This window comes from Pituophis catenifer, unplaced genomic scaffold (assembly GCF_029215685.1).
Source record: "Pituophis catenifer annectens isolate HBS135680 unplaced genomic scaffold, rPitCat1.0.hap2 SCAF_6, whole genome shotgun sequence".
Taxonomy (NCBI): domain Eukaryota; kingdom Metazoa; phylum Chordata; class Lepidosauria; order Squamata; family Colubridae; genus Pituophis; species Pituophis catenifer.
The window spans coordinates 23,849,193-23,863,412 of NW_027256886.1; the positions used below are offsets into that span (position 1 = coordinate 23,849,193).

The 14,220-nt window shown below is 39.3% G+C and overlaps 1 protein-coding gene across 2 annotated transcripts; it reads right to left on the reverse strand.

Moving 5' to 3' along the window:
• Nucleotides 1-1,483: 1,483 nt before the first annotated feature.
• On the reverse strand, nt 1,484-11,344 carry P2RY1 (purinergic receptor P2Y1). Of its 2 annotated transcripts, XM_070945548.1 has the most exons (3): nt 11,099-11,344; nt 6,727-7,807; nt 1,484-1,561 (listed from the first exon to the last, which is right to left on the reverse strand). In XM_070945548.1, exons 2-3 carry the CDS (start codon nt 7,748-7,750, stop codon nt 1,527-1,529), a joined length of 1,059 nt encoding a protein of 352 aa, XP_070801649.1. In that variant the 5' UTR covers nt 7,751-7,807; nt 11,099-11,344; the 3' UTR covers nt 1,484-1,526. The 2 variants fall into 2 exon arrangements, with proteins under 2 accessions (XP_070801649.1, XP_070801648.1); XM_070945547.1 differs by lacking the exon at nt 1,484-1,561 and having other exon boundaries at nt 6,572-7,807.
• Nucleotides 11,345-14,220: the final 2,876 nt, after the last annotated feature.

Here is a 14,220-nt window from a genome sequence, read left to right on the forward strand (position 1 = left end):
CCCGATGCACAAGTCTTTTCTGGTATCAGCACATCTGGAAAGACCATAATGGAAATCAATTCAGCTGCTTATTTCAATGTTAGAAAGGAGGGGCCTGCATTGTTTGTTAAAGCAGGATTTGAAGAATATTTCACATAAGAATTCGTTGAAATAAAGTACCTTTTTGAAATTTTGTCACAACTCTTATTGCTCATACCATTAGAATCACAAAGGGAAACCAGGATTGTGGCCATTGGTTTAATGCTTAGCAACTAATTGGTTAAATTAATGATTTCTTTTAACACCTAATTTATGGCCATAACAAATACACAAAGCCATGTCATTGGAAACATTGACAAGTGTACAATTAGACTGTCCCTTCACTTCTGGTGAACAAATAAGAAGTGATGTGTTTATAGCCATTAGTTCTCCAAAGAGTTCCACAAATGGAACTCAAATACCACAAATGGTTCCACAAATACCATCAGCCAAGATTCTTCCATAAGGAAGTCTTCTTCATAAATTTTGTTATTGTTTTTGTATTTCAGGAAACCATCTTGAGCATGGGAATCAATGATGGAGCCAGAAAGAGAACTGCATGTAATAATATAGCTTCCATCCTCAATTGCCACATATGCTCATTCTATTGCCACATAGGCTTTTAAATAAGCAAAAATCTTCAGTATCCCTCTTTGTTTCTATATGACTACACACACAAATGCATACATGTTGTAAATGATGCCTTTTCTCTATTATATTTACTGAAAAGTATAATTTAATGATAAGTTATGTGAAGACCATTCTCATCACCTGATTACCTATGTTTCTAGAAGTAATATAGCAGTGTTGATAATAGTATTAAGCAAGCATGACCCTAGAGAATCAATAAGTTATGGATCAAACATGGAAATGCCATGCATTAAAATGGACAAAGATCAGTGGGGGTCTTAGCTTTGTTCTAGAAGAAACCTGTTACATTTAGCTTTGAAGGTGAATATAAACTGGCAACAAAATCTAAAATGATGACACAGAGAATTTTTGACCTGTTCTCTGTCGTGCAACAAGGAAGGAGAAGAAGGAGGAGGAGGAGGAGGAGGAGAAGAAGAAGGAGAAGAAGAAGAAAGTTTGAAGAAGTCTGGCTTGATAATACAATCAACTGCAGCTGCTTTAAAAGCCACTTAAGCTTTGATGAGGAATTTAGATTCTTTTAAGTAGCAGCAGCATTTTCCAGGTTTATATGGAAACCTAAAGAAATGCTGGACTTCTTCACTGAATGAATGGAGAAGAGCTCTACTTATATAATGCCTGAAGTACTTCATCCAAACCATTTTTTTAAGCAGGTACAACTTTAATGAATAGCCATCTGTCACAGATACCATAATCTGGATTCTGCACTGAGCGTTAATAATTGCTTTCAGGAATCTAAACGGCCTGTTCTAGTTCTATAATTCAGTACTACATCCATACAGGGATTTGCTAATCCCACAAAATTGTTTGAAGTAAGGATCCTACTTAGCATTGCCATGTTTTACTTTGTAATCTTGAAATCACATTCTTTCCAAAGATGGATCAAGATCTGGCCCTGTAAAAAAAAAAAAAAAAAAAAAAACATCAAGCAGGTCTTGAGTATTCAATTAACAGCTAAGGCAAAAGGTATGTCCTCATTCTTTTCCTATTTTTAACTGCATTCAATGAGAAACTTTCTGAAATTAGGTCAGATTTTAGAAGCCAATTTAATTTGGCAGAGGTGAGCAGTGATCTTAAAACATGAGCAAAAAGCATTCTCTCCAATTATACCAATCTTCCTAGAGGAATGAATTATGTCATCTTCTTAATGTATCTTAAATCTATTAAATAAACTTAATTTATATTTTCCTGAAATCTCCATATGACAAAAATGCCAGCAGGCTACATCTGAACTCTAGGTGGTGATTCTTGATTTGTACCAACACCACCCAGAAATTAGGAAATGTCCTATTATATTAAGATAATCTGCTTGACTCCTTTTTTGTTATTTTTTGACAGTTTTTAAGAGGTTCAGTCCTGTCACTCAAAATGTAACTACTTTTTTCCCCTTGATGTTGGGTTGTAATGATTCTTTCATATATGAACAATCTTTCTGGCTCATATAAGATCTAATCCAAAAGATGGTTGAAATCTACCTCCAAAAGAAAATCATCATTGCCACATTGAGTTTTAATGAACAAATGAAAACAAAGGAATTCTGAACAATCTTGCTGAAGAATTCCAAACATTTTGCCAGAACTTAGCAAGTTACAATAGACTTGGGAAACTTTTAACTTCCTGAATGTTCATCTATTAAATAGCCAGACTAAGAAAAAATGGAATATAATATGTGAAAGTTAAAATGCACTAGTAAAAAGCAAATAAATTCAAAGATTTTAGAAAAGCCCATTCTATAATTCTGTTCTTAATTCAATTGCTATGTTCAACAAGGCATGTCTCAGTTAAAAAATATCACAGTTCTCAATGCCATAGGGATGGCAGAAGATATTTCACTTCCTGCTGATATTCAAAAGAGGCTTTAATATAACTGGTTAATCACAAAAAGACATTTAAAAATGTCATTTATTGATTCCAAATGTATTGACTTTTCAATTCATTTGAATTGGCTTGTTAAGAAATAGTTTGACTTGCATATGCAACAATGTTTGAATTGTGGCCTTAAGCAACTGCATTTTATATAGTTCAATCTTTGTAGAATAGATTTAAAATTGTTTTTAAGTGGAATTTTGATTCAGATGTAAGTTTCATTGGGGTTTACTTTCAAATAATAAATCACAGGATTATACCCTAAAATTACATGCCGTTATATAGAAATTAACTTTCTTCCGATCTGATGCTTTCAGGTGTAGTAGCCTCTATTTCCCACTCAACTCATCTTCCTTGGACAAGATAGCCAATAGCCATGTTGCCTTGGCTTGATGGAGAAACTTATTTTAGCACTAAGTTGGAGAAAAATGCCTTAGCTCATAAATACCCAATTCAGTTTTTAATGGAGAAACAAGAAGCATTCTGAAATCCATAACACAACATATTTCTTTCTCCTGTTAATATGTAAAATAAATAGATTTTGCAGATTCTGTAGAATTTCATTTATCTTTGAGATGTTTTGAAGCTTTGCCAAGAGACTTTTAGAGCAATTCTTGCTCATATGCAAACTACTGAGTATGAATAAGCAAGATGAAAATAGATTCTTTATAATTCTTTGTAAATTATGGATTTCTGTCAGGACTTGCTAAAACCATTTACAGGATTATACAGCTTGTTCATTTGGTACACAAAAAAATTATAAATAAACCAATTTAAAACATTGGTTCCTAGAGCAAATGTTTTTCAGATATATTTTAGAATATTAATATATGTAAATATAACTGGTTAAAATTGTTTGTTTTTCAAGTTCCCATTTTAAGGATGTGCTTGTTAAATGTAAATGCAACATAATATGTTGCTCTTGACCTAGTTTAGATGGCTTTTCCTTTATATTCTTCTTTTCCACAATTATACTCTGCCCTATCTGATATATACATGACACCTTGGTATGAATGAATCTTTTCTTGAAGAGGATAAAAATGAATTAAATGCTGTATTTATAACAGCAAACATCTGGACAACCACTAGATTGTAGCAAAGAAATTGTTTTATGGGTCTATTTCTTGTTATCTTGTGCATGTCCAGAGCTTTGCAGTCCAAGTCTGGTAACCCAGTTTTATAAATCTTAATTGAGCACATCGCAAAAATGTAAGAAAACAACAAGCAGGCTGAAAAGATGAACAAGTTAAAAAGCAGCAGCCAACATAATAGAATGAAAACTAACTGCAGAGATATATGGGTTGAAAACTATGTGGACTGAAAGGTTACATTAAAAAAAAAAACTATGTAAACACAAAGATCTTCACCTATCAACTTGAAACTAATGAAAGAGATAGTCAGTGGAACTCCCACAATAATGATTTCCAGTAATTAGATACTACCACTAAAATGGATCCGTCAAAGTGTGCATTAGATATTGACAGCTCATATAGAGATTAATGTCCTATTTATTTTAAAATCCATGTTGCTTAATGGTTAAAAAATCGAACATAAACAAATTCAAGCATGTCCTTAAGCATTTAAAACCCACATAAATTGGAAATGAAGGGCTGATTAAGAACTAATTCAAACACATTCACATATGACGATATGGAAGAACCCTATTCAAGCATTTAACCCAGTATTTTCAACCTCAGCAACAGAGATGTGTGGACCTCAACTCCCAGAATTCTTCAGCTGACACGCTGCCTTGTTGCCCTATCACTTTTCATGCATTGGTTGGAAAAGCCTGAAAATCCTCTTTATAGATCTAAATCAGATGGGGCAGAGCCATGTAGGCAGCCTACCTGAACAGGTTTTCCCATTTTCAAATAAACAAACCTTTTCTCCCACTCACTGCATTAACTCCTAAATTCCTCAAATGTGAAACCTTGTATAAATTTAAATGATGTGCATGTTTTTTTTCCAGTAATCAAAAGCAATGGCAGTTTTTGCTTGTTCTGGAGAGAGGGGAAAAAAAACCTAAAGCATATACTAGAGAAGTAAACAATTTGCCTGAAAAACAGCTGTTGTCATGCAAAGTGCTTTAGATTAACACGAGCAAATTAAACCTAAAAATAAATCAAATGCCTGTCTTTATGCTGTCAAAAATATAGCCTGTTAGATAAGCTTCATTATTTTATCCAGTGAAAAACTGAGACCAACTCCAAAATTAGGCAATGATCTAAATTGCCGAATAGGAATTGCATCTCTTAAGTGGAGGAGATATGCTATATTTGCTACGGTGAGAGATTTTTAAACCCTTTGCGGACATGTCTTCTGAAAATAACACATACAGTGGGCTAAACAACAGAAAAGTAGTTATGTCCAATTTTTGTACTGCTAACAGGATTTATATTCATATGAACATTTCCACCAGCAAATAAATATCAAGGCGTGTGGGAAAGGCGTATCAAGAGCTCAACTGGATTGCCCCAGTCCTAGCCATATCAGTATTATTATCGGTATTATCAGCCAAAAGCAAAGAATTTAGATTTCATTTTATATAGCAGTGATGGCTAACCTTTTCGGCACTGAGTGCCGAAACTGGAGCGCGCATGTATATGGACGCAGGAGCACCGAAACCCGAAGAGAGCAGCTGTCCGGTGCGCATGCACGCAGTGGCCAGCTGCTCTTCCAGGTTCAGTTATGCACATGCACACTGGCCAGCTGCTCTTTTCTGGGTTCTATCGCACACATGGGTGCCAGCCAGCTGGTCTTTGCATGAAGAACCTGGAAGAGCAGCTGGCGACCGCATGTGTGCCCACAGAGAGGGCTCTGCGTGCTACCTCTGGCATGTGTGCCATTGGTTCGCCATCACAGCTATATAGGCAGAACTGTCAACTCACATTTTCCAGCATATGCTAAATCCTGAACCTGAACTGTATGTGATTAGTGGGTAAGTGAATGATATTCTATTATCCTATATTATATATATTTACATTCACATCAACCTGTGCTATTATGGAGGCTTCCAGATGTATTAGGTAACCATTCTTGGGGTAGCTGCCTAAGGACACCAGATTGGGAATGACTATTTGATAGGACCATGCAATGATTCAGGTTCAGTTCCATAAAGATGTTTTGAGTGTGCAGAACCCAACCGTAGCTCCAATTTGCAAGTCTTAAAAGTAGTCAGCTCATTTGTGGGAACTTGTTTTGAAATACCTTCTTGGAATCAAATCCAAAGTGCTATAAAGTTCTACTTTCTACATTGATCCAGACTTGGGAGGGAACATTATCTGCTTTGATAGGTCAGCTAGAACAAATCACAAAATAAATGATAATGGATTCTCAGTAAGAATCCAAAATGATAAAGTGCACAGAAATTTAATTCTCTATCCAAAATTGCTACAATAAAGGACCTTACAAGCACACTGGGAAAGTACCCCAAATCAATATAAAAAGTAATAAATTCAAACTGGCTAATATGCATTGAGTTAATTATGAAACCAAAATCAACTATAATAAAATAAAGAAGTAAGAACAGACTTATTTCTTATTGATTAACTGAGCAAAGTATGGCCAACTGCTTGGCATTCCTGGAAGGGCTTTTGTTCTTTTAAATGAATGTAATGAGCTATAATATTCTTGAGGATTTTGCATTAGCCCATAATGGGGCTGGCAGTCATAGATCATCCTTCTCTTCCTATAACCACAGCAATGAACAAGGAAGAGATTTGGAGACAGAAGAGTAGAGTTGGATCTTACACAACTATTTGATTTCTCAGGTTTTTTAAGTCAAGGATGTGGTTGTATACAGGAAAAGAGGCTCCTAATCCCTTCTCTCTTCAAATTGTACATGCCACCATGGTATCCATTAAATTAATATTTTAGACACTTTTCTCATTTTTTCCTTTAAAAGTATTTAAATTTCACTTAGTTTCCTCAAAGTCTTTTAGGCAACTAGAAGATAGTTTAACACACATACACACACACACAAACATATGCACACATGTTCTTCACTGGTTATGGTTTGGGCTTTTTTTAATGCACAAAATCAGTATCGTAAGAATTAAAAGTTAGGATGGCAAAGGATAGAGAGTGTTTGCGAAGAAGAAAAAAGCAGGGAAAGGAAGGGGCAAGGAACCATTCATAAGCTTGTGTCTCCGTTTTGTTTGCACTCAGATAAAATACTCAGAGTCATATCCTCACTTTTGGATTGCACATTGAGCTCACTCCTTCTTGAGGCTTTCCGAGTTGCCCTGGAGAGCTTTCTCCGAAAAGTGTCTCCAGCCAAAAAATATAAAATAGGATCCACGCAGCTGTTGAGACTCGCTAGCCCTCGAGTTACTTGGTAGGTAGCATAAACCCTGTTGTTAAACGCACACATTTCCGGAGTCTGAAAATCCAGCCGGGCGCGTAGATTCAAGTTTTTCATCACGTGGAAAGGAAGATAAGACACAGCAAATACTGCCAACACTATAATAACCAAGTAAATTGATTTCCTCCTAAGCGGGGAATTGTCTAAATCTTTGTAAATCAGTGCTTTCACGATTAATCCATAGCAACCGAGGATCAGAATGAACGGGATGCAAAACAAGAAGACAGTGGTGCACATGCTGTAAATAAAGTAGCTACGCAGGTAATTGTCTACTGTTGTGTCATAGCACGCCATGGTTTTGACTTTCCTTACTTCAGTCCCAGAGAAAAAGAAGATGGGAGAGATTCCCACCACCACGATAAACCAGACCAGGGCGCTGATGTAAACAGCATTCTTTTTTTTCAGTCTCCCCAGTGATTTCAAAGGATGCACCACACCAGTGTATCTGTGCACACTGATGCATGTGAGGAATAAGATGCTTCCATACAGATTGACATGAAAGATAAATCTCTGCAGCTTGCACATGAAGTCTCCAAAGATCCAGTCCGTTTGATTGAAGTAGTAGAATATTAGGGCAGGGAGGGTCAGGACGTACAAGAAGTCTGCTAGGGCCAAGTTGAACATGTAAACTGAGATGCCACTCCATGGCCTCATGTGGAAGACAAACATCCAGATGGCCACGCTGTTGCCTAGGAATCCAGTGATGAAGACTACGATGTAGACTGCTGGCAAGTAATAGAACTGAAAACCGGTTTTGGTCAAGGAACACTTGTTAGTGGCATTGCTGGTCACATTGTTAGCCAGTGCGTGGGTTTCAGTCAAATTCAGGACAACCGAAATGAGGGCTTCAGTCATGGTGACACCAATGAATTCACATCAGTGGCTTTCAAGATCTAGAATCAGCAAGTATCCCTAGAGAAAAGAAAGAAAGTATCTAAGCTATGTCAATAAAAGAAACAATGCAGCAAAACAGGCAGGAGAAAAACAATCTTCAATTTTCAGCAGATCTAGAAGCAGTGTATTTATTTATATCCTGCTACAATCTGGTGACTTTTGATAGCTCGCTTGATAGAAGAAAAATATTAAAACATTCACAGTATATTTAAACTTAGAAGTTAAATAACTAAATAATAATAAAAATCGTGAGTTGTTTAATTGACAGGGCCATAAGTACTACATTTGCTTTTTTGGCAGGCATATGTTCCTGCAGACCAGTTGAGATGCTTTAATTTACTGCCCATATTTGAATGTCAATATTATATTCTTTCTAGAATATGATAGCTTCAGCTTGTGAGTTATTTGCCCATATGCCCTACCACGTGCCACAAAATGTAACACAAGGAACTAGTCCTAACAGACTGTTAAACTCAGTCAAGTATCGGTTTTTGCTAAAGCATCTTATGGGCATTACCAAATGAGGCTGTTATTCATACAATCACCCTGACTCATCCATGGAATTTTGCAGACCTCAATCTCCATTTGTAACAATCTTCTTGTCTGCCCCCTACCACTGATACCTTCTCTTAAGAGGCGAGAAAATCTATTTAAGGAGAAAAAGGCAGAAGACCTCTCCAATACTTTTTTGACTGGTATTTATAGTGTAAAAAAACCTGTCCATCTGGAAAAAAAAAACCCTGCATTTTATATGCTGGAATTTCATATACCAGGAAGGAAGATGGAAAGTAATGAACTTACTGAAAAATTTCAGCCACTGAGAGGTCCTATGGTGTAAAAGATCATAATCTTTTTTATTATTATTATTGGCCAATAAAATTCTGTTCTATTCTATTCTATTCTATTCTATTCTATTCTATTCTATTCTATTCTATTCTATTCTATTCTATTCTATTCTATTCTATTCTAAATAGATCTTGACTTCTTCATCAAGACCACCCCACCCCCACCCCTTGCACCATTCTTTAAATCTAGCTGGTCGCTAGCAAGCTGCCAAAACATAGTGCTTAGCAAAGGCCAAAGACTGGTGGAATGGATACAGGTCAGGAAGAAAATATATATCAATAGTTTTTAAAAAGTGTAAACTTGGCATTACTGAAATAGTGTAACCATTTCCCTTGACATTTACTGAGCAGAATTGCCATATGGTTATTGGCAATTCTTCTCCTTCTCCTTCTTCTCCTTCTCCTTCTTTTCTCTCTCTCTTTCTCTCTCTCTCTCTCCCTCCCTCCCTCTCTCTCTCCATACATTTCCCCCATTCTAAATATGTATTGTTTAATGAAGTAACCTAGGAGATTCTTTCTCTATACAGATAAATCATGGACAAGTTTTCAATCCCTACTCTTTCAAAGAAAAATGAAGGGAATGTACAATACAGATATTAAGGTCTTTAAATAATATCCAAATAAACTTCTGTATTTGTTCAGATACCCGTCCTAAACATATTTTCATTATATTTTCCTTCTTAACAACATCAGAGGACCCTCCTTTAATATATGACATAGCTCTCTCGGTGTTCTACTTTTTCTCTGCAAATGGCATTCTGTACCTGAAAATAACCCAGAACCATTCTAATAAGAGGCTGTTGACAAATACAGTTGCCACAATCTGGTCTAATTCATTTTCAGAGCCATGGATGATAGAAATCACAGCTACAGGTTGCCTCCCCGCAATCTCTAAATTAAATGTGAGCTAGAACTATCCTAAGTAAATATTTCAGTTCAATAATCTTTGGCTACTGAAGACAGAAGGAAGGAGGAATAAGAAATGGTTATTCAGGCAGCATATGAGTGGCTTTTTTGTGTGTCTTCCAGAAAAGTAGTTTGATTTCTTAAATTTGAGTTTAACAGATCATAAATGACTGAAAATAGTGGGAAAGTTTCTGAAAATTATATGGATGGTGGCAGAAAAGGGGAGAGAATCCAGATACCCCCTCCCCCCCCAAGAAAATAATTATTGGTATTCCATGAGAAGGATTACGCAGTCTAAAAAGCTGGACCAGGTGGACAAGAAAACTGCAGGGAGCAAAGGTAAAGGTTAAACTGCATAGAAATGAAGAGGAGAATCAGACAACAAGATAGCTGTAGCAAGACAAGTGAAATGAAGAAAACTTATCTGTGGATTCCTTAGACACCTATGGCTATGTCCCGGGTGCTGGCACTCCAGCTCCTCAAAAACTATGAAACCATAGCTTTATCCATACACATAATGAATTATCAAGTGTCCCTAACAAATCACAATGCCTGTGCTCACAAAACATGCCAAGACATAATGGTATCTGTTGGGCTATCATTTTCAATCATGATTTGTGGGGGTTAGCAGGCTGTGGCTATCAATCTCGGTGGGGTTAGGTAGGAGATCTGTACCTAGTTTAAAGGCAGCAAAAAGTAACACCTAAAGGTGGTTTAACTTTTCTTGCTTCTATGCCCATAACACACACACACACACACACACACACACACACACACACACACACACACACACAGCCTTCACCCCTGCACGGCAGCTCCTCCCTCCGCCCTAAATACACACAACACGGAAGTCTCCAGTCAACAAAATGGGTTCATCTCCAGACAAAAAGCTCAGCCCCGGATTGCGAAGTCAAGCACGAGGATCCCCCGCATAGCTCCGGGGCATGTACAGAACGCGCCTTCTGCCTAAGTCTCTTTCTTCCCGCCGTCTTTTTTTTTTTTTTCCCCTAGCCTCGGTTTTGGCTGAGGTCTCGTTTCGGCAAATCCACTCTGTCCCTTGTAATCGACATTTTTTTACTTCCGAGTTATGAATTCAGCGCAGGAATGTCAGCCAAAAAAAAAAAAAAAACCCAAAAACCCCATCGCTTTGGCCACCGTTAGTGCCATGCCCTGTTTTTTCAACCGGTATTACGGGAAGAGTTTGGGGGGGGGGGTTTAACCTTCTGAATGAAACACGCGCGCTAGGAGGGGAAAAAAAAAACACGAGGATGCCCTCACGGACAGAGCTGGGCGCCTAGCATGGCTCGCATCTCAGTTACTTTGTCAGACAAACTGTCCGAGACTCACACACACACACACACACACACAAAACCGACAGGCGCCGCGGCAGAGAAAACCAAGCCGTAGATCTCTTGGCTCGGGCAAATTCTTCAGGCGGCGTTTTCAAGCGCTTGCAAAGAGGGCACTTTGGGAAAGAGATGCTCCCGCCGTTCCTCCCCCCCCCTTTTTTTTTTGCCTCCGAATCGGAAACTTTCCTCCGCGGTTAAAGAGGACTTACCTTCTGGAACGCCTCAACACGCTCGACCAGAGCGGGCAACGCGGTGTCTTGCCGCCGCTCTTAACGCGGCTGTTGGTGGTGGTGGTGGTGGTGCTGCTGCCCCCGAGCCCGCCGTCGCCTCTTTTTCCTTCATGCCCGCGGTTCCTTCTTCGCAGCTCCCGGGCGAGGCGGGAGAAGCGGAAGGGAGCCGGCGGCGCCAAGCATGTGCCCGTCAGAGTCCCGAGCTTTGGGCTCCTCGAGGCGATCGCCGCCACATTCCCTCACTGGCGAGGCGGGCGAAGAGCGTGCTGCTGACGCGCGCTGCTCCGGCAAGCAGGCAGGCGGGCGAGGAAGTGCAGGCGAGCCGCGAGAGGGAGCGAAAGGAGGCGGGAGCGGCAGCGGCTGAGGCGGCAGGGAAGAAGCCGCCTTCAGCTAAAGGTTGGTTCCCGCCCCCTGAAGCTCTTCCCCGCGTGGGCAAAGACAGATCCACTTTTTTTTTTTCCCCTGTCGTGGTGGTAGGGCTGCCAAAAATAAACCAAGTGGCGATTGTTAGGGCTCAACGATCTGTGGTTGGAGACCAGTGGTTCAGGTCGATCCCAGGGAGCAAATAATATCAAATCAAGAAGATTCAGACGTTCGTGGATCTCTGACTTTTTATCCAGAGGTGCATTGATGATGGATACATTAAGATACGATAACCTTTATTGTCGTTGAGCACACTGGCTCACGTTAAAAATGAAATTCTGTTGCTTGCTTTCAAAAGAATGTATATCAGGGGTGAAATGCAGCAGGTTCTAACAGGTTCTGAAGAACCGGTACCAGAAATTTTGAGTACTTCGGAGAACCGGCAAATACCACCTCTGGCTGGCACCAGAGTGAGGTGGAATGGAGATTTTGCAATAGCCCCAGGAGGAGAGGGAATGGAGATTTTGCAGTATTCTTCCCCTGGAGTGGGGTGGGAATGGAGATTTTGCAATATCCTTCCCCTGCCACGCCCACCAAGCTACGCCCACAGAACCGATAGGGAAAAATTTTGGATTCAACCCCTGATGTATATATCTACCCATACCCGTACATAACACATATATGCATGCTATATACACACACACACATACATATCATTGTCCCTTTGGAATACATAGCGGAAAGAGGAAACTTGAGAGTTCACAAGGTTGATGCTATATGGAACAAAAACTGACTGAATCTGTCTCAGTTATCTTAACTAAAGACATTCTGATGCCTTTGAGAAAGGAGCCTTGCTTGGGTCTAGCTTGCTGTGAAAACTTAAAGGGGCCTTTTGCACTTGCCTTGATTACAGTATAAATTAGCAACTGTACAGCAACAATTGGTTGGAGAGCAAACAGAGTTCCTCAGAAATGATTTCCATATTACGCTTGTGTTTGTATTCAAATTCGCAATGCAAAGTTTCATCAGTTCATTGACTGATAGGAATGTTTTAATTAGTGAATTAATTGCTTAAAATATTTTGGTTGATGAATTAGATGCTGCTCTTCATTAATCTGGACTACAGATTCTAAATGTCTGTTGTCTATGGAGATTCTCAGTCATCCAGGACATAGTTGTTCCAAAGGAGCTTAAGAAGCTTTTTGGATGAGAAGCGAAATGTCTTCAAAGAAAAACCATAAAGTCCAGTGGCCTCTTGAAAAAGCACCTTCGGGATAAATGTCTGTTGAAAATCTAAAACACTGAAGAGAGAAAAAAATATTTGGAAGAGGTATTTTCTTCCTATGGGGAAAAAAAAGGAATAATACATGCTATGATGCAAAGTATCTAAACTTACATAAATTCCATCTCTGGAATCCCCACATAAATATGTACACATACTATACACACACAGAAAGACCTTTTTCCTGCCCTCTGTGAATCAGATGATAATCCAAAGAAACAGAATCCTTTCCTACAGGCATACAAAGAAAAGCAGTATTCTGAAGCATAGCATCCTTTTTAACTGAATGCTGAAAGTTAGACATGGGGACGTTCTTTAAAAGTCGGTATCAGTGTATATCCTTCTATATATGTTAGCACCCAGTAGTGCTAACTACCCTGATTTATGCCAGTGAGACTTGGATTGTATACAGGAGGCACACTAGGCAATTGAACCACTTCCACATGACCTGCCTCCGTAGAATTCTAAAGATCTGGTGTCAGGACAAGGTGTCAGACACAAAAGTCCTCTCCAGAGCAAGTCTGCCATCAGTTCACACCCTGCTAATGAAAGCCCAGACATGCTGGGCAGGCCATGTTGCAAGGATGCCAGACCATCACATCCCCAAACAGCTCCTCTTATGGTGAGCAATCTCAAGGAAAGTGATCACACGGAGGAGAAAGGAAGCGATACAAAGACACATTGTATCTTGTATCAAGTCCCTGGATAGCAACATCACCTCCAGGGAAATCCTGGCACAAGATCGATTGACATGGTCTGAGGACAGAAGAACAACTATAGCACAAGAGAAGCGAGCACTCCGCAAAGCCGGAGCTGCAAATGCTGGAAAAATAGTGCTCACACATGTCTGCCCGATATGTGACAGAACATTTCGTGCCAGTATAGGCCTTACCAGCCACCTGCGGACACAACGTAGACAGCCCACAACCTGTTAGATGTCAAGGTCCTCTTCAAACATGATGGATGAACATTATCTATATGTGTTAGCCAGGTATAGCACATAGGCATGCTTGCTTCATTTTAAAAGGGTCAGCCTGATTAATACGTGGGTAGGGAGCTACCTTGGTGGGATTTTTTTGTTGGGTTTTCTTTGAATTGAATATCTTCAAATCAGATTTGGACTCCTGGTCACTGCCTAGACTAATCTCTGCACTCGGCAATGTTTTTCAGAAGTGGTTTGCTATTGCCTGCTTCCTAGGACTGAGAGAGAGTATTACTCATTATTAGTTGGATTACTAGGGCTGAGAGAGAATATCACTCAGTATTACTTGGCCATAAGCCAAAATCCATCAGCTGGCTTTGTGTTTAAGATTGCACTAGAACTCATATTCTCCTAGTTTCTAGCCTAATGCCTCAAATACACCCAACTGGGTCTCTGGGAATTTGAAAAGATATCTTGGAAAAAGGCTGTGGCAAGACATGTTCCTATAGTGCCAAGAAATTGCATGGATGAAGC